The sequence below is a fragment of the Ostrinia nubilalis genome, chromosome 30 (assembly GCF_963855985.1).
Source record: "Ostrinia nubilalis chromosome 30, ilOstNubi1.1, whole genome shotgun sequence".
Classification (NCBI taxonomy): domain Eukaryota; kingdom Metazoa; phylum Arthropoda; class Insecta; order Lepidoptera; family Crambidae; genus Ostrinia; species Ostrinia nubilalis.
The window spans coordinates 4,676,075-4,700,879 of record NC_087117.1 but is presented as its reverse complement, the minus strand read 5'-3'; the positions used below and the strand labels follow the sequence as shown (position 1 = coordinate 4,700,879).

Genomic DNA, 24,805 nt, shown 5'->3' with positions numbered 1-24,805 from the left:
CTCGTAATATCGGAATCTCGGACTGCGAGATCCGATATTTCAATTCCGATATTGAGCGACCCAATATCGTAATATCGGAATCAGATAAAAGTTTTGATTGAGATTTTAAACAAAGCGTTTAAACTCGCCACAACCTGCCACAAAGCCCAAAGTACATGATTGGCAAAGACCATTGATTTTCTTATGTCTCTCACCATCACTTTTTGTTCCATTGCAAATATTTTAATATCTCTACTATTTATGGTTAATTTAACTTGTTCTAAATCAATTTTAGCATTTGCCATAGGTACTTGGTCAACAAAGAACGACATCTCAACTCCTTTTCAAACATTAATTTTACTGGACATGGACCGTCAGTTCTGCGTACTAACTATGTGCCCTGCCCATTGCCACTTCAGCTTGCTAATCCGTCGGGCTATGTCAGCAACCTTAGTTAGTTTACGGAGCTCCTCATTTCTGATTAGATCTCGTAAAGAAACACCAAGCTTATCCCTCTCTATAGCACGTTGTGCACTATATTCAAAGGCCACGTTTTCGAGCCGTACCTATATCATCACTGGTAACACACACTAATTGAAGACTTTCGTCTTCGTAATCGACGATTTACCTCTTTCTCGAAATTGCATCTTACTACCTAGCTGATCGTTTGTCCGAGATAGATAGACATACTTACTTGTCAACAATCTCGAGAATCGAGCTCCTAACCGAAACATGGACATTCGACATAAGCTTCGTTTTTTCCATATTCATCCGAAAGCCTACCTGTTGGGAAACTCCATTAAGGTCTTTGAGCATTGTGATAAGGTCTTCCAACGGTTGTGCCTTAGTACGCAAAACAGACGGACGATGAGGCAGCAAGGTTCTGAAGTGGAGGCCACGTACCGGAAAGCGCAGCGTAGGACTCATAACCACAAGGTGGACCGACGACCTCATAAAGGTAACAGGAAGGCGCTGGATGCAGGCCGCCACCAACCGGCCATTCTGAAAATCAGCATCGGAGCCAGTGTTCAGCAGTGGACGTCCTATGGCTGACATGCTGATGATGATGGCTAGTGGTTTTGTGAGTTGTACATCGATAGTCAAAAAGGAACAAATTACAAGCATATTCAAGTTTTTTACCACTCTCTACAATTTTTGTAACACGTGATTTGAATGACTAAAATTCGTTCCGAAAACATAAAACAGGGTAGTAAATAATGAAGGAGTAAAAAAGTTTGTTTGATACCTGTGATTTTACAAAAACACTTCATTTATTTGCTAGTCCATATAGGTTCATTATCAGTAACCATTCATTATCAGGTGATCCGTCTGCTCGTTTGCCTTTTGTCACATAAAAAACCAAATGCAATGGATACCCATAACGTAAAAATGGTTTTAAAATACTTTAATTTTATGAAGTGCTGTTTTGTACCAAATTAAAGATTTTGATTAAAATCATTATTTTATTGTAAACAATCCAGAATTCTTACGAATATAACCAAATATTAATTTTATAGCATATGAACTCAATTCCGATATTAATATCGGAATTCCGATATTGAGATCTAATATCGGAATCCAATATCGGAATTGAAAACCTTCCGATATTACATGCCCTAGTGTCAGCCCAAAGCTACAAGAGTGGCGCCAATTGGAGAGAGCGAATAACTAAATTTTACTTATAATTATTGTGTGTTTTTTAATCTACTATCAAAAATACATTATAATAAAGAAGAAAAGAACTCAGAACAATATTTAAGTCATCATAGCAGACTTATCAACTTGGAAAAGGGTTGTCGCAACTGTCAACCGCGAGGCGTTTACGTTACGGATCGGAAGTGTGCGTTGCAGTATGGAGTTTCATACAAAGAATACTGACCGCCTCGCGTTGATACGGTTACGATCCCTTTCCGGGTTGATTAATTTGCTACGTACGTATGTTTTCCTTAATAAATAGCTCGTGCTTAGATATCTGAGTGTACGTTTGTAAAGAGTTCTCTGTACACAAGAAGTCCTCGGATGAAGTAGGCGCTGTAGAAACTAAACCGCGGAGGTAGTAGCGTGTCCTGCCTCTCTCCATGGAAGGGAAAGAGAGACCAGCACCACCATCACCCCTGCACAGGCCGGTTCCTGCAAGCAAGAAAAGATGGTTTTTAACGATCAAGCTGTTTTTTTAATTTATTTTTATCCACAACGAGGAAGCTCTTGGCCTGTATCTCACCTGATGGTAAGTGATGATCAGGTCGAAGGTGGAAGCGAGCTTCACCCGGAATCCTCAACCACGGAGGAACTGGCTATCTTACCTCTAACTGCCGGAACACAACAATGCTGTTAACATTGTTGTTATGGTGACAGACTTAGGTAAGATGGTGGAAGCTAGCCAGGCGGACTTAGAACAAGCCCTACCACGGTGGTAGGGCTTGTTCTAAGTTCGCCTTGGTGGTAGAACCACCAACCAAACCGAACAGAAAAATCTGGCCCCACAGGGAATCGAACCCGGGACCTCTGCGTCTGAAGCAGGTGGTCTTACCACTAGACCACACAGGTGGTTAGCTCTTGGCCTGAGGTATACCTCGAAGCGCACCCATTTTGCGGCGCACCTCTAAAGTGTATCTAAATTATTGTTCCTCGAAGGCTTCGAGTCGAAGCCCACCTATGTTATGTTGCCCTGGTAACTACTTTTTATTCATCTTAGTAGACTTAAAGTTCAAAATCTTTGTAGATAATGGTAAACATAGGTGCGCTTTGAAGAACAGTTTAGGTGCGCTTCGAGGAATACCTCCTTGGCCTGCATATCATTTGGTGATCAGAACAAGGTAGAACTTGGAAGCGATCCCTGGGGTGCTATTAGTAGGTATCATCATTGAAAATAGCGGTAGGTAGATACCTAACCGTTGGCAGCCGAACATCCTGGGGTAGGGACTAGACCAGGGGTTCCCTAACTTATTTGAGATGCGCCCCCTTTCGACCATACAAAAAATTCTGCGCCCCTCCTCCTCCAGTCAAGATTATTTATTGGTAGTATCGAGCAGTCTGGAATACATTCTCTCAGCGGTCGCAGGTTTTTTATACTTAAGGACACAGATGGCCCGCGCCCCCCTTTAAAGGTCTTTGCGCCTCCCCTGGGGGCGCGCCCCCCACTTTGGGAACCAATGGACTAGACCATTCTGGAGTCTAGTTCTAGCTGCGCGTCGCATTCGCACAGTAGGTGTTTCATGGACTCCGCATGTTCTCCACATGCTCGACCGCTGTCGTCGACGAAGCCACTTTGAAAAACACTCATCACATCATCATCATTCTAGCCATAGGACGTCCACTGCTTTCCACAATGATTTCCACAATGGCCGGTTGGTGGCGGCCTGCATCCAGCGCCTTCCCGCTACCTTTAGAGTAGGCGCACAACGTTGATTTTTCGTCGGCCGATAGTTTAGTCGGGCAGTTGATCAGTATGGGCATGTATGGGAGTGCGTACACTACGCCGATTCGATTTGGCCGATTCTTCATACAAATTAAAATCGGGCACAACTATCGGCCAACTAAAAATCAACGGTGTGCGCCTACTCTTATTGAGGTAGTCGGTCCACCTTGCGGTTGCGTCCTACGCTGCGCTTTCCGGTACATGGCATCCACTCCAGAACCTTGCTGCCCCATCGGCCGTAAGTTCTACACAAACAAATGATTTCTATTCTATTCTATTCTTGCCCATTGCTCACCAAATTGCAAAAAACACTCACCATTTGTAAATCCAGTGCAGATTTTATCTGAAGTTAGAAACTCTCTGAAATCTGGAGGAGATTCAGCGATACACTGCTCGATAGGAAAATACATCATTTCGGTGACTTTGTAAGTTTTGCTCGGCTTTATTCCACCCCAACTGGCGACCTGAAGAAAACAAAACAAAAAGAAGATGTATATGTTAATATTATTGGAAAAAAGTACTCTAGTAAGTAGTAAGTTAAGGTGCGTTGAAGATTCATGTGACGTTACGCCGTGCTACGCTCCAACCACGCACTGACGTCACCGGCCTCCTCGTTTGAGCTTTGGCGGCTTTTCAATGATTTGAATAAGTGTAGGTTAAAAAAAAATACGTCGTGTCTGTTATTTTTTGATAAGTTAACTGACCGACTAATTCAAACTCTTGATTTAGGGTCCTCGCACATTTATCAACCCGGAAAGGGATCGTAGCCGTATCAACTCGAGGCGGTCAGTATTCTTTGTATGAAACTCCATAAGTACTGCAAGTTGCAACTAGGGATTGCAAATATTCGATAGTTTTCTATTTCGAATATTCGAATATTTTTTCAGTGATATTCGAATATTATTCGAATATTCGAATACTTTAAAAAAAATAAAAATGACTTAAATTTCAATGTTTTTATTGCTGGTTTTATTGCTTTAGGAACTATTTAACAACATAGTTTTTAAAACAGTTATAAAATTCTCATCATCATCATCATTTCAGCCATAGGACGTCCACTGCTGAACATAGGCCTCCCCCAATTACTTCCACAATGACTGGTTGGCAGCGGCCTGTATCCAGCGCCTTCCCGCTACCTATATGAGGTCTTTGGTCCACCTTTGTGGGTGGACGTCCCACGCTGCGCTTTTTGGTACGTGGCCTCCACTCCAGAACCTTGCTGCCCCATCGGCCATCATTTCAGCGTACTATGTGATTTGCCCATTGCCACTTCAGCTTGCTGATCCGTCGGGCTATGTCAGCGTCTTTAGTTCGTTTACGGATCTCCTCGTTTCTGATTCGATCTCTTAAAGAAACACTAAGCATAGCCCTCCCCATAGCACGCTGTGCAATTTTGAGCTTATTTATAAGGCCTATTGTAAGAGGCCACGTTTCTGAGCCGTGTGCCATCACTGGTAAAGGTAACACACACTGATTGAAGAATTTCATCTTAGTCACTGAGGTATTTTGGACGGAAAGATGTTGCATAGTTAGATTTACCTTTTTCTCGAAATTTAATCTCCTAGCCGAATCGTTTGTCAGAGGAAGACATACTTGTCAACAGAATCGAGCTCCAAGCGAAACATGGACGTTGGACCTAAACTTCGTTTTGTCACAATAACGTCAATACAATATCGTCGGCAAACCGAAGCTGAGTGTTGTATTCGCTATTGGAAGGTAATTATGCCGAATCCTTTCCATTCAAAGAGCTTGAAAGCGTCTTCCAATGCAGCGGTCAATGGTTTCGGAGATATCCCTACCTCACGCCTCGCCGCAGAGGTATTGTACTGTACTCGGACCGACATGGTAGCGTTTCTGTACAGGCATTTCAGCACCTCGATAAACCGATAGTCGGAGAGATTGCAGCACTGCTTATGTCTCGATCGAAACAAAGGCCGTCTCATAGTCCAAAAAGAGCACTACCACGCTTCTATTCCATGCCTCTGGTGTTGTGCCCTGGAGTAAGACCGCCGTCTTCAGCATCAGTCCAGCATCAGTCAACTGACTTTGCTCAATAGAGTTGTCTCTTTCAAATTATTTGGAACCGTGGTTTCGCTCTATCGCCTCTTTTATACTATTTGCATCAAAGTTGCGAATAATAAAAATATGATTGAAAAAACAAACAAAGAAAACTCAACAGCGTAAAAATGAACAGAAAAGATAGAAACAAGACAACTTAGTGTTCACAAATGCATTCGGAAGCAACAATGACTAGTTCTTTTAGTTGGTGATATGTATTTAAAACACTAAGTTGTCTTCTTTCTATCTTTTCTATTTATTTTTGTAATATTCGAATATTCGAATACTTGTTAATTTACTATTCGAATATTAATTTGAAATTAAAATTCGAATATTCGAATATTCGAATATTCGATTGCAATCCCTAGTTGCAACGTACACCCTTATCCGCACCGTAATGTAAACACCATCGCGTTTGACAGCTCGCGAAAGCCGATGCGGTGTTGATCCCTTTCCAAGTTGATAAGTCTACTTTCAACTTTTACCCTGGACACATGCTATAATTTGGAAGTATTTAAAGATTAGTATGCTATTACCTTCCCCAGGGAGTTTTCTTTTAATTGCTGTCGCTCGAAGATTACGTCGAAGTCCAGACACACCGGTCGAACATGAGGACTGAAGGTGATCTCCTTGGCCAACACCAGCACTGCCAAGTCGTCCTGGTAGTTCGTCAAACCGCCACGGAAACGGGCTGGCAGTTTTATTTCAGCGACCTGAGAAAATATATTTTTTTAATGCCGAACAAAGAAGGTCATCATCATCATCATTTCAGCCTCAAAACAGGCAGTGGCGATATAGTATACCTACATACGTTCGTTCGTTTCAGCCGAAAGACGTCCACTGCTGGACAAAGGCCTCCCCCAAGGATTTCCACAAAGACATAGCCCGCAGTATCGCTAAAATGAAGTGGCAGTGGGCGGGGCACAAAGCTCGTAGAGCTGATGGCCGTTGGGACAGGAAAGTTCTTGAGTGGCGACCACGGGCTGGAAGATGTAGCGTGGTCAGGCCTCCCACTAGGTGGACCGACGATCTGGTGAAGGTGGCGGGAAGAGCCTGGATGCGGGCAGCGCAGGACCGTTAATTGTGGAAAACCTTGGGGGAGGCCTTTATCCAGCAGTGGACGTCATTTGGCTGAGACGAACGACGAACTTAATATTTTATGGGCAGGACAGGCGGTACCTGATGGTTATGTATAGGGCTATTAGGGACACTTACATCAGATTTCTGTGCATGCTGGTCTTCAGGGGCGGCCCAGGGCCGGTGTGTTTTGCCGAGAGCCACCGCGAAGTCCTCAGCCTTCAGTGCAGTTTCCTTAACCCCGTCCCAGAAACAATGTGCAGCTGAAAATTGGGTAATTGTCACCATTTACCAAAAATTACAAGACTACTTCTTTAAAACACTTTAATGTAGCTTGCGAGTAAGACTAGAGCATTACTTGTAACAGAACAACAGTCGCTCTATGATTATGTACTGGACATAGGCCTCCCCCCATGATTTTCAGAATGGCCGGTTGGCAGCGGCCTGCATCCAGCGCTTTTCTGCAACTTTTACCTGTCGCCAGTCCACCTTGTGGGTGGACGTCCCACGCAATGTTTCATCATCATCATCATCATCATCATCATCTCAGCCATAGGACGTCCACTGCTGAACATAGGCCTCCCCTAATGCTTTCTATGTTACCTGGTTGGTAGCGACCTGCGTCTAGCGCCTTCCTGCTAACTTTATGATGTCGTTGGTCCACGCTGCGTTTTCGGGTACGCGGCCTCCACTCCAGAACCTTGCTGCCCCATCGGCCGTCAGTTCTGTGTACTATGTGCCCTGCCCATTGCCACCTTCAGCTTGCTAATCTAATCACGCAATGTCAGTTGTCACTTCAGCTTGATACTGATAATACCGTTCTTAATTTAGCTGTCACTTGCTTATTTACCTGATAAAACGACTTTCTTCGTGACCAAAGTAACTGCACAGCGGAACTGATAAGGGGTAGTGGTCTTCTTGTACACGGCACCATGCCAGGGCAGCTCAGTGCTGTCAGGGCTGTCGGATCCTGAATCCAGGGGTATCGGCATTGGCGATAGCGTTCCACATTCTGCAAAAAAAAAAAAATTTTTGGACATTAACGGGTCTATTTCCTACCTATCGTTCCCACCGCTTGAACTTCTGTGTAGCCAGGGCTCTACGGCTCGACCGGCAATAAAAACACAACCAGTGAAGGTCTTTGTCCCGGGGAAGAAATTGTCATTGGACCCGCAATGACGCGCTGCGCCACTAGTTTCAAACAAACAAAAACTAAGAAAGTTTAACCTATCGAAATTGATTGATTTCCAGGCTCGAATTTTCATGTTATTTTTGCAAATAGGCTTTTAGAAAGCGCTTTTACACGTTTCCTACCACTGTTTCGGGACAATAAATGGTTCAGTGCTGAGAAGAAGCACTAACTCATTATTTTTGAACTTGCATATTTGGCCATCATCATCATCATCTCAGCCATAGGACGTCCACTGCTGAACATAGGCCTCCCCCAATGCGTTCCATGCTGCCCGGTTGGTAGCGGCCTGCGTCCAGCGCCTTCCTGCTACCTTTATGGTATGTGGGTGGACGTCCTATGCTGCGTTTTCCGGTACGCGGTCTCCACTCCAGAACCTTGCTGCCCCATCGGGCGTCAGTTCTGCGCATATTTGGTAATCCTAATAAATTCTTTTTTCTAAAACCCTCTCAACTATTTCTGATTACAAGATGATGATCGCTCTTTTTTATGCTTCAACTATAGTCCGGTCGCCGAGCACGTAGAATTTCGTCCAACGACCCCAAGCTACCCATCATTATCACTCGCGCGTAATTATATTGCTATCGCGCTCGCACATTTACTGCGGCTGCCCGTCGCACAGCCGCGACAGCAATAATTTCGAGCGAGCGATAAGGATGGGTAGCTTGGGGTCATTGGACGAAATTCTACGTGCTCGGCGACCGGACTTTAGTACATTATAACTCAATGGTTCAACCACACCAACGCGTGCAGGGGGCGTAGTGTGATACATCAAACGCATTCGATGTCGACTGCGTAAAAAAGTGACATTAAATGTATAACGGATTATACAGCGCCCCTAGCGGAAAATTTCAAGAACTAAAATCTTCATAGATTTTTTTGACGCGCTCACTAGTGACGACGTTTGATGTAAACTAGCACTAAGCCCTATCGCTATCCTACGCGTTGGTGTGTTTGAATTAGGGATGTTACTGATATGTAGTTTCGGTTATGGATACAGTTACGAATATACGATTAATATTATACCGGTTACGGTTTCGGTTATTTTTTCATTTCGGATATCCGAAAGTTTCGGTTACGGTTACGGTTATGTGTGCTTTAGAATGCAATTTGCAAAAGTTGTCTAACACGGTTCATTCATGGCCGCACACTTTACATCGAATAAAAAGTAATAAAAAAATAAAAATTGATACTAGATGGCATTATAAAGGTAAATCAGGCTGTTATGCCTTTAGATAGTTATAATGCTATACAAAAAACAATTTTATTTAAACTGCCTACATCCGAAACTATCCGAAACTTTTGAATCGGTTACGGTTTCGGATATTTTTTTATTTCGGATATCCGAAAGTTTCGATTATGGTTACGGATATCAATAACATAGGCCAGTAGAATTAAACACAAAAATGAATTAAATCGGAAATAATTCCTACTATACACACACAGCTCGCACACTCACTGCAGGCGCCCGTCGCACAGTCGCGACAGCAATATAATTACGCGCGAGCGATAAGGATGGGTAGCTTGGGGTCATTGGACAAAATTGTACGTGCTCAGAGACCAGGCTTTAGCAGAAATAAAATGAGTTTTATGAGTTTTTCCTTTTATAATATTAGTGTACATAAATTAGTACTTACGATCATTTTGAGCGTCTGCACACGAAAGAAGAGTTGCGATTGCTGAAAACACATAAAAGCAATTAATGAAATATTTTTCATGAATGGACAAGATATATACTCGTAGGGTGTCTTTGCAAACAGTAGCTGAATTTTTTGAGCGACTCAGAATCAGTGACATAATCGATTTACGTAAAGAATTTTTTTTTCATATTTACTTACATTATTTCTATCCGCTGCGCGCGGTTTCTAAATTGACACACGTGGATAAAAATATACTTCGTTCATAGAAAAACACTTTTTTTTTCGAAAAAATACTAACTATAGGTACCACTAAAAATAATTATAAAGTTATGTCCATTGTCCATACTGTTCTATAGAGCTTATTAAAAAATTATTGCAATTGTTTGCAATATTTCACCCTGTTAAATTTGGAATCACAATCAAGTATCGGGACACCGAACCCTGGACAACGGGACGTCCCAATAAAACTGGGCATCTGCCACCGGCATACCAACAGACTAGTTTTAAAGTCGCTATTAAAGAATACTGGTTTGCCCAGTTGCCTTTTATGCATCAACAAGGAAAATATACAGGAAATAAGTAGTTAGGTAGGTAAGATGATTATGATGATTTTTTAATTTATAAACAACGTCGCGGGAAGTGCCTGGATGCGGGCAGCGCAGGACCGTTCATTGTGGAAAACCTTGGGGGAGGCCTTTGTCCAGCAGTGGACGTCATTTGGCTGAAAACGAACGAAACGAACGAAACAACATGACTCCCATACTATAACTAAATTGTAGTAATTTTTAACCCGTTAAAGCGAAAGGTCACTGACTGACTCACTCATGCATCACGAAATCTCAAAAACTACAAGTCCTAGGAGTCTCAAATTTTGAACTAAAGAATAAAATAAAATACAGGACTTTTCCCACCTCTCGTTCCCACCACTGCAACTCCTGTGTAGCCAAGATCTACAGCTTGACCGCCATAAAAACCCAACCTATGAAGGTCAAGTTTGTCCCGAGGGAAAGTTAAACTGTCATTGGACCCGCAACGAAATTAATCAGAAGAACGAGGAGTTCGAAATTAAGGTTCGACTTCCCTCCACTACTAGGGACTTGTAATCTCATAGAAGAATAATAAAGTAAATTGTAAAAAAAAATATTTTATGCATAGAGACAGACAAAGTTCTTTTATAAAATTAATCGGGCTGCGTTCACTTTGCACTGACCGCAGACCGCAGAACACATCCAGTGTGCAGACCAAAAACCATACAAGTTTTAAAAAATATTCTTTAAAAAAGTATTCTTGTACCTACGTTTTTTAAATAAATCATTTTAAAACTTACCAATAGCAATCACAAAGATTGAATTGTTCATCTTGTATTTAAAAAGAATTCACTGAATTTTATTTTATTTTACAAACTTACAGCTGAGTAGATAATACCACTATAATAACATAATAATAAATGTCTTAAGAAGAACTGTTCGCTTAAGGAAAACTCAAAGGACTGAGTATATTCAACTTAAGACCGGCATATTTATCCTTCTTCCATCCACTAGGGCAGTGGTTCCCAAAGTTGTCTGGGCTACGAGCTACGACGACTCATCTAATAAGGTGGGTGGACCATGGAAGGCCACGCTCCTTTGAAGGCCAACTATCAAAAAGTCGTAGTTATTGACATGAAAACACATATTCCTTCGGCTATACACTAAGATCCATCAAACTTAAGGCCACAGATGCGGCGGCGAGTCGCTTGCGCCGCTATTGTGGCAGTGCGATCTCACGATTCGTGGACTTCGGTCATCGACGTTACAATTGTTATTCGCGCGCACAGCAAAACGTACGTTTTTAGTTAGATAACCTATTATTATTTCATATTTTTTTACTGTGAACTGTCGTATAAGGATATGTTTATGGTACTAAAGAAAAAAATAATAGTTTTGCCTCGATTTAAGTTAAAATATTGGTAGTGTTCCCAGCAAAGCCAATGGTTCCTTACAAGGCCCATCAAAAATTTGACAGTTGGCCTTGCTAGGGTACATGGACCTTACAAAGAACATGTACAAACCATGAACATATGAACAGTTACTTTTTAGTAAATACGTACCGTTACAGTTAAAACAATGTTTTATATTTATAATATTTTTATTTACAAGGGTTATTAAACTTTTTAACTCATATTAACTCATTTTGGCCTTACAAAGAACGGACCCATAAGAAGGCCATTTGAGGTAAAAAAAAAGTTTTTAATTTCATTATAATACGCGTTGGCAAGTTATTTGATGTCAATATAATACTCATTACTACTGTTTTTAAATAATTTCCAATAATATATTCTTAGTTATACGATGGTGTTCAAGTAATGTTCTTTGAGTTTTTTATAAATGATAAAAATATATTGAGCATTTAATGTTTTGCTTAAATGAAAGAGCTTATTATGTAGTTTTAGTAAAAGCGAATATATTAATTGTTACAACTCTATTTTTAAGTTGAACGACTGATGTATAATATTGGCCTTGTTTGGAGCCGTGTTGCTTGCAAGGCCATTTGGAAGAGCTTAACAAAACTTAAGTTTAATGAATACTGATTAAAGCTAGGTTAAAAAAAAGTGATTTATATGGTACACAATAAAACAAACTATTATTTGATAATTTGTTTTTTTCATTTATCCAGTTAATAAAGGAATAAAAAGCGTTTACTCGTTAGAGTGGCCTTCCATGGTCCACCCACCTTACAAGTTACCAAACTCGGGACCCACCTATAGGAAATTCAACCGTTATTATTATTATTATTGGTTTTTTGGTTCTTCATTTTCGCCAGCTCGACCAGGTTTGATCTATTGTGGCAGCCCTTGTGTTTAGAGTTCACTGCTTAGATTCTTTGGAACGTGATATCTGCTCTCATCCGGGTGCATGATGTGTCGCCCGAGATGGATACTTCTTTTGCTCATAAGCGGGCCGCATAAGCAAAGAACATGCATGGCCGTCTCTTCTTCTGTATGGCAGAATCTGCACAGAGTTTCTCGTACTTAACCGTTACCAATATACCTAAATAAAGGACTCGGATCGGTAGTGTGGTGTGTTGATCTACAGGCAGGGCCCACTCTGTTCGCTCGCGACCCACCACTGTGCACTGGGTCGCGACCCATAGTTTGGGAAACCCTGCACTAGGGTTTCGCAAACCCATAGGGGTTCGCCATTGGACGGCAGGGGGTTCGCGACAATATTTATAATGGTGGCAGCTTGGAATTATGGTTGAAATTGTCCAAAATAACTCCTAAAATTGACTCCATTTGCAACAAGAAATATACAGGGTGGAATTTTGTATTACCATTGGAGGGAAAGTACTCTTAATATTGTAGTTAGATAGAATTTTTTTGTCAAAAAAAACATTCCTTTATTTTTGAAAAGAAATAGAACTGCATTCAAAGATTTCCAAACAACTAAAATCTGTTAAAAATTACACCCTGTATTTTTATTTCATCGATCGTTAAGTGTAAGGATGGCATCTCTCTAACAAACTTGATAAATCAAATGAAAGGAAAACCATGAATTCTTAAATCATTTTAGTTACGAGTATGTACAGGAAATTGTATGGTATGGTAGAGAATTTTCGAAAATCTTTGAACGCAGTTCTCTTTCTTTTCAAAAATAAAGGAAAATCAGTAAAACTTTCTACCTACAGTATTATGAGTACTTTCCCTCCAGGTATCATTACAAAATTCCACCCTGTAATATACTTATCACATTGATAAAACAGGGGTCCATGGAGCCGAATGGTTGAGAAACCCTGCACCCGGCTTCGCATGGGTCATCATCATTCTATGATCTGAGGTCATCATCATCATTATCATCATCATCATCATCATCATCATCATCATCATCATCATCATCATCATCATTTCAGTCATAGAACGTCCACTGCTGAACATAGGCCACCCCCAATGATTTTTTTTTGTGCTAGACTAGATTTCCATGTTGACCGGTTTCACGGCCTCCACTCCAGAATCTTGAGACTTGAGACACCGATTTGGTATCGGCCGATTCTTCATACAAATTAGAATCGGGCCCAACTATCGGCCAACTAAGGACAAATTTTTGCTGCCCAGTGAATAAACAGATTGGGTTGTGATTTTCCTCATTTGCACCCATGTTTTCCAATTTGCATATTAATTCTATTGTTGTTTCCTGTACCAGTTTATTAATTAACTAGCGGCCGCCCGCGACTTCGTACGCGTGGATCCCGTTTTACCCCCTTCATCTATCTTACGCGGTTTAGATTTTTTCATACAAATGTTTTTTCCCGCTAACATCCGTTCCCGTGGGAATTTTGCAATATCCTGTTGTAACTAAGCTTTAAGTTTACTAAGGTACCTACCTGCATGCCAAATTTCAAGCGTCTAACTTAAGCGGTTTAGATTTTTCATACAAAAAGATTTTCCCGCTAATTCCCGTTCCCGTGGGAAAATTCCTAGGAATACTATAACCTGCCCAGGAGTATGAAGAATAATTGTACCAAGTTTCGTTAAAATCCGTCCAGTAGTTTTTGTTTCTATAAGGAACATACAGACAGACAGACAAAAATTTTACTGATTGCATTTTTGGCATCAGTATCGATCACTAATCACCCTATTTTGAAAATATATTTCATGTACAGAATAGACCTCTCTACAGATTTATTATAAGTATAGATTACTCAACTCGTTTTAATTTCTTGGCATGGTATGACATAGGAAAGGTTCGGTCAAACCATCGCGATCACACGCGATCAGTTAGTTGCGACCTTGATCTGATCCGTCCATCTCATTGGTGATCTACCACGTGGTCTGGTGCCCTCAACTTTTCCCTGCACTACAAGACGCTCTATGGATGGAGATACATGGCCGAAGAAGGTCAAAATGCGTGACAGAACCGTGGTTGATAGGCGCTATCTGATGCCGACTTGGTATCCCTAGAATAGTAAATTCAAATTCCCAGATTTATTAGCCAATCGGCGAACCGGCTGATAGCGTGTGATCGCGTTGGTTTGGCTGAAACTTAACTGTATTATTATTATCATACTAGCGGCCGCCCGCGACTTCGTACGCGTGGATCCCATTTTACCCCCTTCATCTATCTTACGCGGTTTAGATTTTTTCATACAAATGTTTTTTCCCGCTAACTCCCGTTCCCGTGGGAATTTTGCAATATCCTGTTGTAACCAAGCTTTAAGTTTACTAAGATACCTGCATGCCAAATTTCAAGCGTCTAACTTAAGCGGTTTAGATTTTTCATACAAAAGGATTTTCCCGCTAATTCCTGTTCCCGTGGGAATTCCTAAGTATACTATAACCTGCCCAGGAGTATGACGAATAATTGTACTAAGTTTCGTTAAAATCCGTCGAGTAGTTTTTGTTTCTATAAGGAACATACAGACGGACAGACAGACAGACAGACAAAAATTTTGCTGATTGCATTTTTGGCATCAGTATCGATCACTAATCACCCCCTGATAGTTATTTTGAAAATATATTTCATGTACAGAATTGACCTAGCTACAGATTTATTGTAAGTATAGATTACTTAAAAATTCTTGTTTACATAAATATTGTAGGTATTCTGTCACCGTGAAATACTCAGTTTATTAATAACGCGTGAGTTTGAAACTAACAGTGCAGGTTAAAGTTGTATTCTAACTAAGTCAGATTATAATCTGACGGCATCCACAATTTTACGGCGACCTTTCGTTTAAAAAAGCCAGAATATGACGCCCACTGCTGGACAAAGGCCACCCCCAAGGATTTCCATAACGACCGGTCCTGCGCCGCCCGCATCAAGGCACCTCCCGCGACCTTCACCAGATCGTCGGTCCACCTAGTGGGAGTCCTGCCCACGCTTCGTCTTCGTAGACTTTTCCGCCCCAGAGGCAGAGTACTTTGTTTTTTCTATGCTAAAGGCAAAAATACGTATTATACAGAGTGTTAGGTAAATGGTATATGAGCCGACACTAGCCCATGTTAACATGGTCATATAAATGGTATGGTGAAGTCAGAAATTTGATATCATCATTTTATTTTTTTAAATTTTTATACAAAATAAATTTTATAAAACCCGATTTGTACGAAAATTAAAATAATTAAAATGAAGATATCAATTTTCTGACTTCACCATACCATTTATATGACCATGTTAACATGGGCTAGTGTCGGCTCATATACCCTTTTACCTAACACCCTGTATACAGGGTGTTGATTTCAATCCTCGCCATATTTAAGGAGTTGTTTATGAGGCTTATCTTCTTAATCGGGCACTCTTGTCAGAGTGGTCGTGGTTGCGCTGACGAACTACATGGTGGGGTGATGTCATCTCCGAGGGTAGCTCTCCTGGCGATGTGCTTCCATTTCTGACGGTTAGAGGCGTCGCGAGTACACTGGACCATGGTGGACTCAATGGCCTTTGTGATGGCGTCTATCCGGCGGGTTGGCGATCGACCGCGTGCTCTCCTGCCTTCCACCTGGCCCTGAACTACCAGTCTCTCCATCGAGTTCTCATTTCTAGAGACGTGACCAAAGAACTTCAGTATTCCACGGCAAAAAATTCTACTTTCGTTTGTATTTGTTTTTTTTTTTTGACAATACCTTTAATCCCAACTCCCAACTATATTATCCCAACTAATATTATAAATGCGAAAGTAACTCTGTCTGTCTGTCTGTCTGTCTGTCTGTCTGTCTGTTACGCTTTCCCGCTTAAACCTCGCAACCGATTTTGATGAAATTTGGCATAGAGATAGTTTGAGTCCCGGGAAAGAACATAGGATAGTTTTTATCCCGGTTTTTGAAACAGGGACGCGCGCGATAAAGTTTTTCTGTGACAGACAAAATTCCACGCGGGCGAAGCCGCGGGCGGAAAGCTAGTAAGTCATAATAGATCACCTAAATAAATATGGCGAGGATTGAAATCAACACCCTGTATTTTTAATTAATTTTGGACATTATGGTCTTTAAAATATTGTTTACATATTTAATTACTTAATTACTGTCAACTAATTATGACGGTTACAAACTGTAAAAGGAAAAACAATATTTTATCAGAGTGCAACGTGACTCTTGGGATGGTGAAATATCGAGAATATGTATATCGATATTTAGGTATTTATTTAAACTTTTTCACATAAAAGTGACATACAGTGGCGAGCTTAATGGGTGGCATTCTCTACCAGTCAATCACAAATCAAGCAGAGAAACTAACGCCCGTACTCACAAACGATGCTTGCTTAAGTGAAGCAGCAATCGAACGCACAGCGTTGAATAGAGCTCTAAGATTGGTTTGTGTGTCACCCTGTGCGTCCACGCGCACTGTGAGACGTCATAGTAATGTTTGTAAATAATCTTTATTTTTCTAAAGTATTTTTTTATCAAAACGAATAACAATATCCCACCGCCGCTCGACTATTGTGGTGAGCCCACTCGTAACACAAGCTTATTTAGCTTACCACGAGGGGCTAATGGGACTATTAGTAATTTGGGCAATACAAATTGGTAATAATCTTTTTTAAAAAAAAAAAAAAAATAGGTAAAGTAAGTAAAGTAAGCTTTATTAATAATACAATTAAAAAAAACAAAGTACCTATGTATCTAACATCGCCCCGTTGCCCCCGTTACTTTATTTATCTTGTAGTTATTTGTGTATCGATGTTCTTTGAACCGCACTAAGCTGTGTAAATGTTGACTCGTTTAACAGACTCATTTAGGTATTAAAGTGATAATAACTCGTTATCAAAATACAGCAGTTGTGAACAGCCAGCAATGGCGAACGATTCCTCGTATCTCGCGCCTTCAGTATTTTTAAATCATGGTGGCGGGCCCTACCCAGTTATGGGCGAAAAAAATAACCTAGACATCGCGAAATCTTTACGTGAAGTCAAAAATTACGTGAATTTAAACCTACTGAAAGCAATAATTGTAGTAACGGCCCATTGGGAAGAAGATATCGTGTCAATATCGTCCGGAGAAAACCCAGATTTGTTGTTTGACTACTACAACTTCCCGCCTGAGACGTACAAATACAAATATGGCGGACGCGGCGACCCGGTTTTGGCGCGAAAAATTTTTGACGCGCTGTCAAAAGAAGGCATAGACTGCAGGCTGGATGACAAAAGAGGTTGGGACCACGGAGTTTTTGTTCCTATGATGCTGGTTCGTCCTGAGGCTGATATACCAATAGTACAAGTGTCTATATTGAAAAACCAGGACGCGAAGCAGCATTACGAATATGGAAAAATATTGGGACAGTTTCGTAAAGATGGAGTCGCCATTTTTGGTTCAGGTTTATCTTATCATAATATGAAGAGGTTTAGAGAAGTTGATACGGCAGAGGAGTTGGAAATAGAGAATCAGGAATTCGATGACTTTCTAAATAAGGTTTGTTACTTTTTGCATCATATTATCCTTATCATCATTGTGTATAATTATTGTGGTAACTACCTATTTGATAAGATAATAATATTTACAGAAGTATTTATAAACTTTGTGACGGTTGCAATCGGAGCATAAGAAAAGTGAAGTCTTTATTTTGTGGTCGATAAAAACCCAACCAGTGAAGGTCAAGTTTGTCCTGTGGGAAAGTTATCTATCATTGGACCCGCAACGAAATTAATCAGCAGAACATAGGAGGAGTTCGAAGTAAGATTCGACTTCTCTCCAATGCAAAGCGACTGTTAATACTAGCGGCCGCCCATAACTTCGTACACGTTGACCCCGTTTTACCCCCTTAGGGATTGAATTTTGCACAATCCCATCTTAGTGAGCACCTACGTTTTAAAAGGAACCCCCATGCAAAATTTGAGACTCCTAGCACTTGTAGTTTCTGAGATTTCAGTAAGTGACCTTTAACTTCTATTTAAATAGATTGTTTCTGTTCCAGGTTTGCACAGGTGACGAGCAGACCCGGGAAGGGTTAATATCCTGGAAGACTGCTCCAGGTGGTTTGCTAGCGCACCCCGAGAGCCACGCTGACCACCTCATGCCTCTCGTGGTGGTCGCGGGTGCTGGCGGCCCGGTCAAAGGGAGGAAAGTGTTCGAATCCGCTTTCTACAACCGATTCAGATTGAGCGGGTTTTCTTGGGAATAAAACACTTTATTACACCATTTGCCTGACATTTCATTGCTAATATTCATTAAAGAATGTTTTACACAGAGAGATTGATTGAGATTTATTACACTGAGGGTTTTCGTGCTCCAATTTTGACAGTTGGCAAAAATATTGCCACGTCGCCATCTTAGATTGAAAATGCTGTTTTTGGAGAGTCGCAATTTACAGATGCGCGATTTTCAATATAGACAGTGTCACCAGTGTCACGTAGTTTTCTTTAAGGTAGCCTTTCGAAGCGAGTTAGTGACGCGGCGTTGGTGGCACAAGACCAAAGCTAAAGACGCTGCGTCTGTGACGCTTAGATCGAAAGGCTACCTTTAGAGCCGAATTTCAAAATCGCTTCACTCTGGCGTTTTTCTGTATGTTAGTTTCTTCGTTCCATGTAGTGAATTCGGAGTTAAAACACACTTTGCAACTTTTCCATGGGGACTGGGTTCACTGAGTCTCATAATTCAGGACTATTACGACGAGCAGTCCAGGGAAGGGTTGGTATCCTGTGCGAGTGCTCCAGGTGGTTTGCGAGCGCACCCCGAGAGCCACGCTGACCACCTCATGCCTCTCGTGGTGGTCGCGGGCGCTGGTGGCCCGGTCAAAGGGAGGAAAGTGTTCGAATCCGCTTTCTACAACCGATTCAGATTGAGCGGGTTTTCTTGGGAATAAAACACTTTATTACACCATTTGCCTGACATTTTCATTGCTAATAAATTATTTAAAGATTATTTTACACAGAGATTGATTGAGATTTATCACACTGAGGGTTTTCGTGCTCCAATTTTGACAGTTGCCAAAAATATTGCCGCGCCGCCATCTTGGATTGAAAATGCTGTTTTTGGAGAGTCGCAATTTACAGATGCGCGATTGTTTACTTTAGAGGGTTTCTTTTGAATATGGACCGTGTCACGTAGTCTTCTTTAGTGCCGAATTTCGAAATCAAGGTTTTCTTGGGAATAAATGACTTGCCTCAACCTTCTTATATTGAGTGACAAGTTCCTGAATGTAAAACCCCTGTGTTTTGTGTTTTGCAACCCCACCCTCCCATCACCTTCCCCCATCTAACTTTCTTCTCAATCTCCCTTTGGAAGTCGCTTCACCACCCTTACCTCTCCAGCCCCCTTTTCAACCCCCTCATGCCCCTTCACCTGAAACTTCTGGTACGAAGTCTCCTGCCCCCTCACTCATCTACAAAATCCTTAAATTTTCCCTAAATCCCCCTTCTAACTTTCTTCCCAGTCTCTTGTTGAAAGTCGCTCCACTACAACAATATCCTTAGCAATTTCTCATTTATGGCAAAAGTTGCCGTATTTGTTCTGTCAGTTCACTTTATATTAGATGTGAATATGGTTCTATATTGGCTCACATAAAATTCTAAATCCTATTCTTTGTCTTACTACCGATTTGTGTTCATAATAATTTCTCTTCATAATTTTATTTTTCATACTTTTTTTATTCATACATTTTTATTACTACCAACGGAGCTCATAACAGTCAGTAATCATAATTTTTTTAACAATACTGTTACTGCCAAGAACCATTTAAAATACATAATTTTTATTTTCAGATCTTTTTTCTTCATAACATTCATTGATCATATTGTTTTAATTAATAATGTTGTTGCTAAGAACATACTTCAACTCATAATGTTGTTGTTCAGAATAATTTACTTTATAACAGACATACTCGTATCTTTAAAAAAATCATATATAATTTAATTAAGTAAATAAGCATGCAGAGCATGCAGCATGAAAGCAAGCATGCAGCATGCATTGGTATCTCCTCGTCTCCGGCGCTGCGGGATGTGCAGCCCTTCCGCCCTTGCGTAACGAGGCTCAGGCACCCACGCTTGCTTCCGCAGCTTCGGCTTTTTGGATCGCCATCGGCGCCTTCGGCGCCTCGGCGACCAGCCTCAGCCGCTCCAGCTCACCCGGGCGCCTGAGCCTCGTTACAGCGGGCGAGGGCTGCCCTCCCTCCGCGCCTCCGGCTTTTAAATTACACTCTAGGGGTAGGGCAGACAAGACTACGTGGAGTCGGTTTTGCAGCGATTCGTTTCTGTCACGTTAGTATTGTGGCACAAAATATTGCCTGTTTTGGAAAATACGATTTAATACGAATATAGACACCATGATTTCCATAATATGGATAAATACACTTATGAGTAATAAATTTATGAAAACAAATATTAGGATACATCACATTTATGAATGTTATAGTTATTTATTCGAATGATTATGAGTTTCGATCATTAGTATAGAAAAATATATGAAAACAAATATTAGTAAAAACTAAGTGTATGATTAGTGATATTATGAATATCAATGATTATGTTTTTAAATATGTAGGTTTTAAATTTTTTATGAAGAATGATCATTATGGTATCAAATTGTATGAGAAATATTTTCGGACCTCCAATGATAGGAATTGAAAAGTTATGTAAGAAAATGCGCTACCTGTGGGTAGCCACTGTGACAACCGGCTAGCCAGTCACTATCACAGAAGTAGGTCGTGAGTAAAAAGAGTGTATAAGATTACAAGATGTTTATTCTGTCTTATTCCTGGCACATAGCTGACCGAGAGATAGTCTAATGTGAGGGAGGACACTGGCCTGAGGATGATCCGCGAAGCTTCCGAGGGTCACAGCAGAGATACTATGTCGGGTAGTGTCTGAGGGTAGTTCTTGACAGCAGGGGTAGGTAGGTAACACGTTACTTCCCGTAGGTCTTCAGTCTTCTGAACTGGTAACGGTTGGGGTCAATCAGGTAGCTCTGATCCTGGAATCCGTAAGACAAGCGTTAGCGAGCTTGACTTGACATCTGCCTTGGCGAGCCCTAGGCCACGTCCAATACCTCACAACTATTACAATTTACGCGAAGCAGGTTTCGGTTAGGCAGCACTAAAAACTATAAAAACACTACAAATAAGCATGGTAATAAGAACTCACCCTAGCGGGATCCAAAAGTTATATAGATTATAGTGTTTAACTTCCAACGTATTTAAACGAGACGCGGAGTGCGCGTACGTAACGGTTTCGCTTAGGAGAACGGCACAGGTGTTGCGTAGTATAGCAAATTGCGGTCTGGCGCGGAGAAAACCGAGCGACTGCCAGTTCGTGTGATCGGCTGTTGTCGGAACCCATCGGCTCGTCGCGCGGGTTAGGCACTCCCACCTTAGGGATGCGTGTGCGCTCCGCGCAGATTTAAAAACCAATTATGTGTGAGATTAAATTTAGGGTTCATTATATTAGTTAATTTAATTCTCTTGTAGCATTAAGTTTAGTTTTAAGTAAATTAGTATTAAGAGTTATTGTTAAGTTTTATATTATTAAATTAAGTATATTTTTAATTTATTACGTAGTTTTATTTTATTATGCTAATTTTATTTCTAATTTAAGATTAACATATTTAAAAACATAATTATTGATATTCATAATATCACTAATCATACACTTAGTTTTTACTAATATTTGTTTTCATATATTTTTCTATACTAATGATCGAAACTCATAATCATTCGAATAAATAACTATAATATTCATAAATGTGATGTATCCTAATATTTGTTTTCATAAATTTATTACTCATAAGTGTATTTATCCATATTATTGAAAATCATGATGTTTATATTCGTATTAAACCGTATTTTAACATTAAATTAATTTGAAATGGTCCAAAACAGGCAATATTTTGTGCCACAAAACTAACGTGACAGAAACGAATCGCTGCAAAACCGACTCCACGTAGTCTTGTCTGCCCTACCCCTAGAGTGTAATTTAAAAGCCGGAGGCGCGGAGGGAGGGCAGCCCTCGCCCGCTGTAACGAGGCTCGGGCGCCCGGGTGAGCTGGAGCGGCTGAGGCTGGTCGCCGAGGCGCCGAAGGCGCCGATGGCGATCCAAAAAGCCGAAGCTGCGGAAGCAAGCGTGGGTGCCTGAGCCTCGTTACGCAAGGGCGGAAGGGCTGCACATCCCGCAGCGCCGGAGACGAGGAGATACCAATGCATGCTGCATGCTTGCTTTCATGCTGCATGCTCTGCATGCTTATCTACTCTATTAAATTATATATGATTTTTTTAAAGATACGAGTATGTCTGTTATAAAGTAAATTATTCTGAACAACAACATTATGAGTTGAAGTATGTTCTTAGTAACAACATTATTAATTAAAACAATATGATCAATGAATGTTATGAAGAAAAAAGATCTGAAAATAAAAATTATGTATTTTAAATGGTTCTTGGTAGTAACAGTATTGATAAAAAAAATATGATCACTAACTGTTATGAGCTCCGATGGTAGTAATAAAAATGTATGAATAAAAAAAGTATGAAAAATAAAATTATGAAGAGAGATTATTATGAACACAAATCGGTAGTAAGACAAAGAATAGGATTTAGAATTTTATGTGAGCCAATATAGAACCCTACCTGTGAATATAATTGCAAATCTTTAATGCAATAAAATTATGTGTAAATCATAGTGAAAGGATTTGTTTACTATAAAGGGTTATATAAATTAATACACTTTTTATACCTAAGCAGAAATAAACACTAGCTATTGGCGTAGTTCCTTGCTTTTAAATAATGATACAGTAGAGGTACCAACTTTGAAAAAGAAAAAAATCTTTGTCTTTGAGGATTTCCTACGACTAGTCCTGCACTGCCCGGGTCCAGGCGCTTTCCGTTTAAATCTATTTCCGTAACCTTTAGGTCGTCAGTCCATCGAGTACCTACCCACACTACATATTCATTTTATAATTTTTACGATTAGAATATTTCTAGACATACCAAATAAACGTAATTTGCTTTCTTTCTCAATAGCCTATGACGAAGTGATTATAAAAGTTACGGTTTACTTCATGACTGATTGCCGCTGGGTATTCCCCAGTACCTACTACCTACCTGCTTAACTATACGGTTAATGACCTTAACTGGACCAGAGATTCTTCACAGCGCCTTTTTTATGTGACAGGAGGCAAACTAGCAGACGGATCACCTGATGGTAAGTGATTACCGTCGCTTATAGACACCCGTAGTCCCAGGGGCGTTACAGGTGCGTTGCCGGCCTTTAAGGCACATTTAAGGTGAAGATACGCTCGCTTTTTCCTGTGATGCGGATTTCGACACGCGTGCGGATCACTTGTTTCAAATCCAGAGATCCCGGGTTCGATTCCCAGTGGAGGCAAAATTATCTGCTTGGCTACCACCATCTTACCTAAGTCTGTCTTCATAACAACAATGTTAACAGCATTCTTTTATTAGAAATAATTATAATTGTGATTTTCATCTTGGAATCGAACCCAGTACGACGAAGAGTGTCTCTTAAGTTCTTTAAATTGTGTCCTACCTGGAAATCGAACCCGGGACCTTCATAGCCAAATTCCAACATTAACCACTAATCCATGTGAAAATAACTAAATAGCTAATTAACGTATCAAAATAAGGACGGAAATAAATAAGGAATGCAAAGTGGAAAAGTAAGTAAGTACAATAAATGTATTAATGGTTTTTACCAAATTCCTTAGAAATCCGGATATACTTGACATAAACATAGTGCGCTATTTACGTAGTATAGCAGTAGGTATATAACTCGTACGTAACCTCAAATAACCCGTCTGAGGCCTTTACCTCGGTGTTGCCTGGTTGCCAAGGATTTACTACTTTTTGGGGAAAACTTAAAAAAAATTGAGACTTTTTTTTCAACAGTCACACCAGTTACCCGGTTAAAACTAAGCAGAATTTGTACTATGTCGAATATCAGCTAGTGTCATACATAATCACTAAAGTAGCTAGGTACCAATCTTACCTAAGTCTGTCACCATAAAAAAGAGTGCAAACAGCATTGGTTGTGTTCCGGCAGTTGGAGGTAAGGCCAGTTTGCTCTGTGGTTAGTGATTCCATATGAAGCTCGCTTCCACCTTCGGCATGATCATCACTTTCCATCAGGTGAGTGAGACGTAGGCCAAGAGCTTCCTCGTTGTTGGATAATAAAGTCTATTATAATTCTAATTATAATGCTCGAGCTCATCACAGCTTCTTTAAGAAATCGAACCCACTATCGCCTACCTACAGGCTTCGTTGTCTATAGTCTGGTCTTTGAGCACGTATAATTTTGCGAGCGGTAAGGATGGGTAGCGTGGGGTCATTGGACAATATTCTACGTGCTCACAGACCAGGCTTTATTACAATCAAGTCAAACGAATACAGACAGAATTAATACAAACCACCGCTACCCAACCAGTGAAGATCAAGTTTGTCCCGACGGAAAGTTAAACTGTCATTGGACCTGCAACTAAATTAATTAGAACATAGGAGTTCGAAGTTAAGGTTCGACTTCCCTGCAGTCACA

General features: G+C 40.6%; 2 protein-coding genes and 1 long non-coding RNA gene across 3 annotated transcripts; 1 reads left to right on the top strand and 2 right to left on the bottom strand.

Annotated features, from left to right (window-relative positions):
• Nucleotides 1-1,629: 1,629 nt before the first annotated feature.
• LOC135086130 (modular serine protease-like) lies at nucleotides 1,630-10,840 on the bottom strand. Its single transcript, XM_063980933.1, has 7 exons — nucleotides 10,689-10,840; nucleotides 9,359-9,400; nucleotides 7,383-7,544; nucleotides 6,671-6,795; nucleotides 5,992-6,168; nucleotides 3,714-3,861; nucleotides 1,630-2,109 (listed from the first exon to the last, which is right to left on the bottom strand). Exons 1-7 carry the CDS (start codon nucleotides 10,717-10,719, stop codon nucleotides 1,907-1,909), a joined length of 888 nt encoding a protein of 295 aa, XP_063837003.1. The 5' UTR covers nucleotides 10,720-10,840; the 3' UTR covers nucleotides 1,630-1,906.
• A 6,252-nt stretch (nucleotides 10,841-17,092) lies between these two features.
• On the top strand, nucleotides 17,093-18,469 carry LOC135086084 (uncharacterized). Its single transcript, XM_063980844.1, has 2 exons — nucleotides 17,093-17,741; nucleotides 18,244-18,469. The coding sequence occupies exons 1-2, from the start codon at nucleotides 17,127-17,129 to the stop codon at nucleotides 18,448-18,450; spliced, it is 822 nt and encodes a 273-aa protein (XP_063836914.1). The 5' UTR covers nucleotides 17,093-17,126; the 3' UTR covers nucleotides 18,451-18,469.
• A 2,519-nt stretch (nucleotides 18,470-20,988) lies between these two features.
• Nucleotides 20,989-21,609, bottom strand: LOC135086064 (uncharacterized). Its single transcript, XR_010260281.1, has 2 exons — nucleotides 21,407-21,609; nucleotides 20,989-21,236 (listed from the first exon to the last, which is right to left on the bottom strand). It is a non-coding gene; the product is annotated as an uncharacterized LOC135086064 (long non-coding RNA).
• Between the last annotated feature and the right edge of the window lie 3,196 nt (nucleotides 21,610-24,805).

Bases quoted from the DNA above. Each gene is read 5' to 3' on its own strand.
- LOC135086130 (XM_063980933.1), bottom strand. From the start codon at position 10,719: ATGAACAATTCAATCTTTGTGATTGCTATTG. The intron at 6,796-7,382 runs GTAAATAAGCAA...CCCAATTTTCAG, and splicing joins GAAGAAAGTCGTTTTATCAG to CTGCACATTGTTTCTGGGAC. The intron at 3,862-5,991 runs GTAATAGCATAC...TGTTTTCTTCAG, and splicing joins AAGAAAACTCCCTGGGGAAG to GTCGCCAGTTGGGGTGGAAT.
- LOC135086084 (XM_063980844.1), top strand. From the start codon at position 17,127: ATGGCGAACGATTCCTCGTATCTCGCGCCTTCAGTATTTTTAAATCAT. The intron at 17,742-18,243 runs GTTTGTTACTTT...TTTCTGTTCCAG, and splicing joins TCGATGACTTTCTAAATAAG to GTTTGCACAGGTGACGAGCA.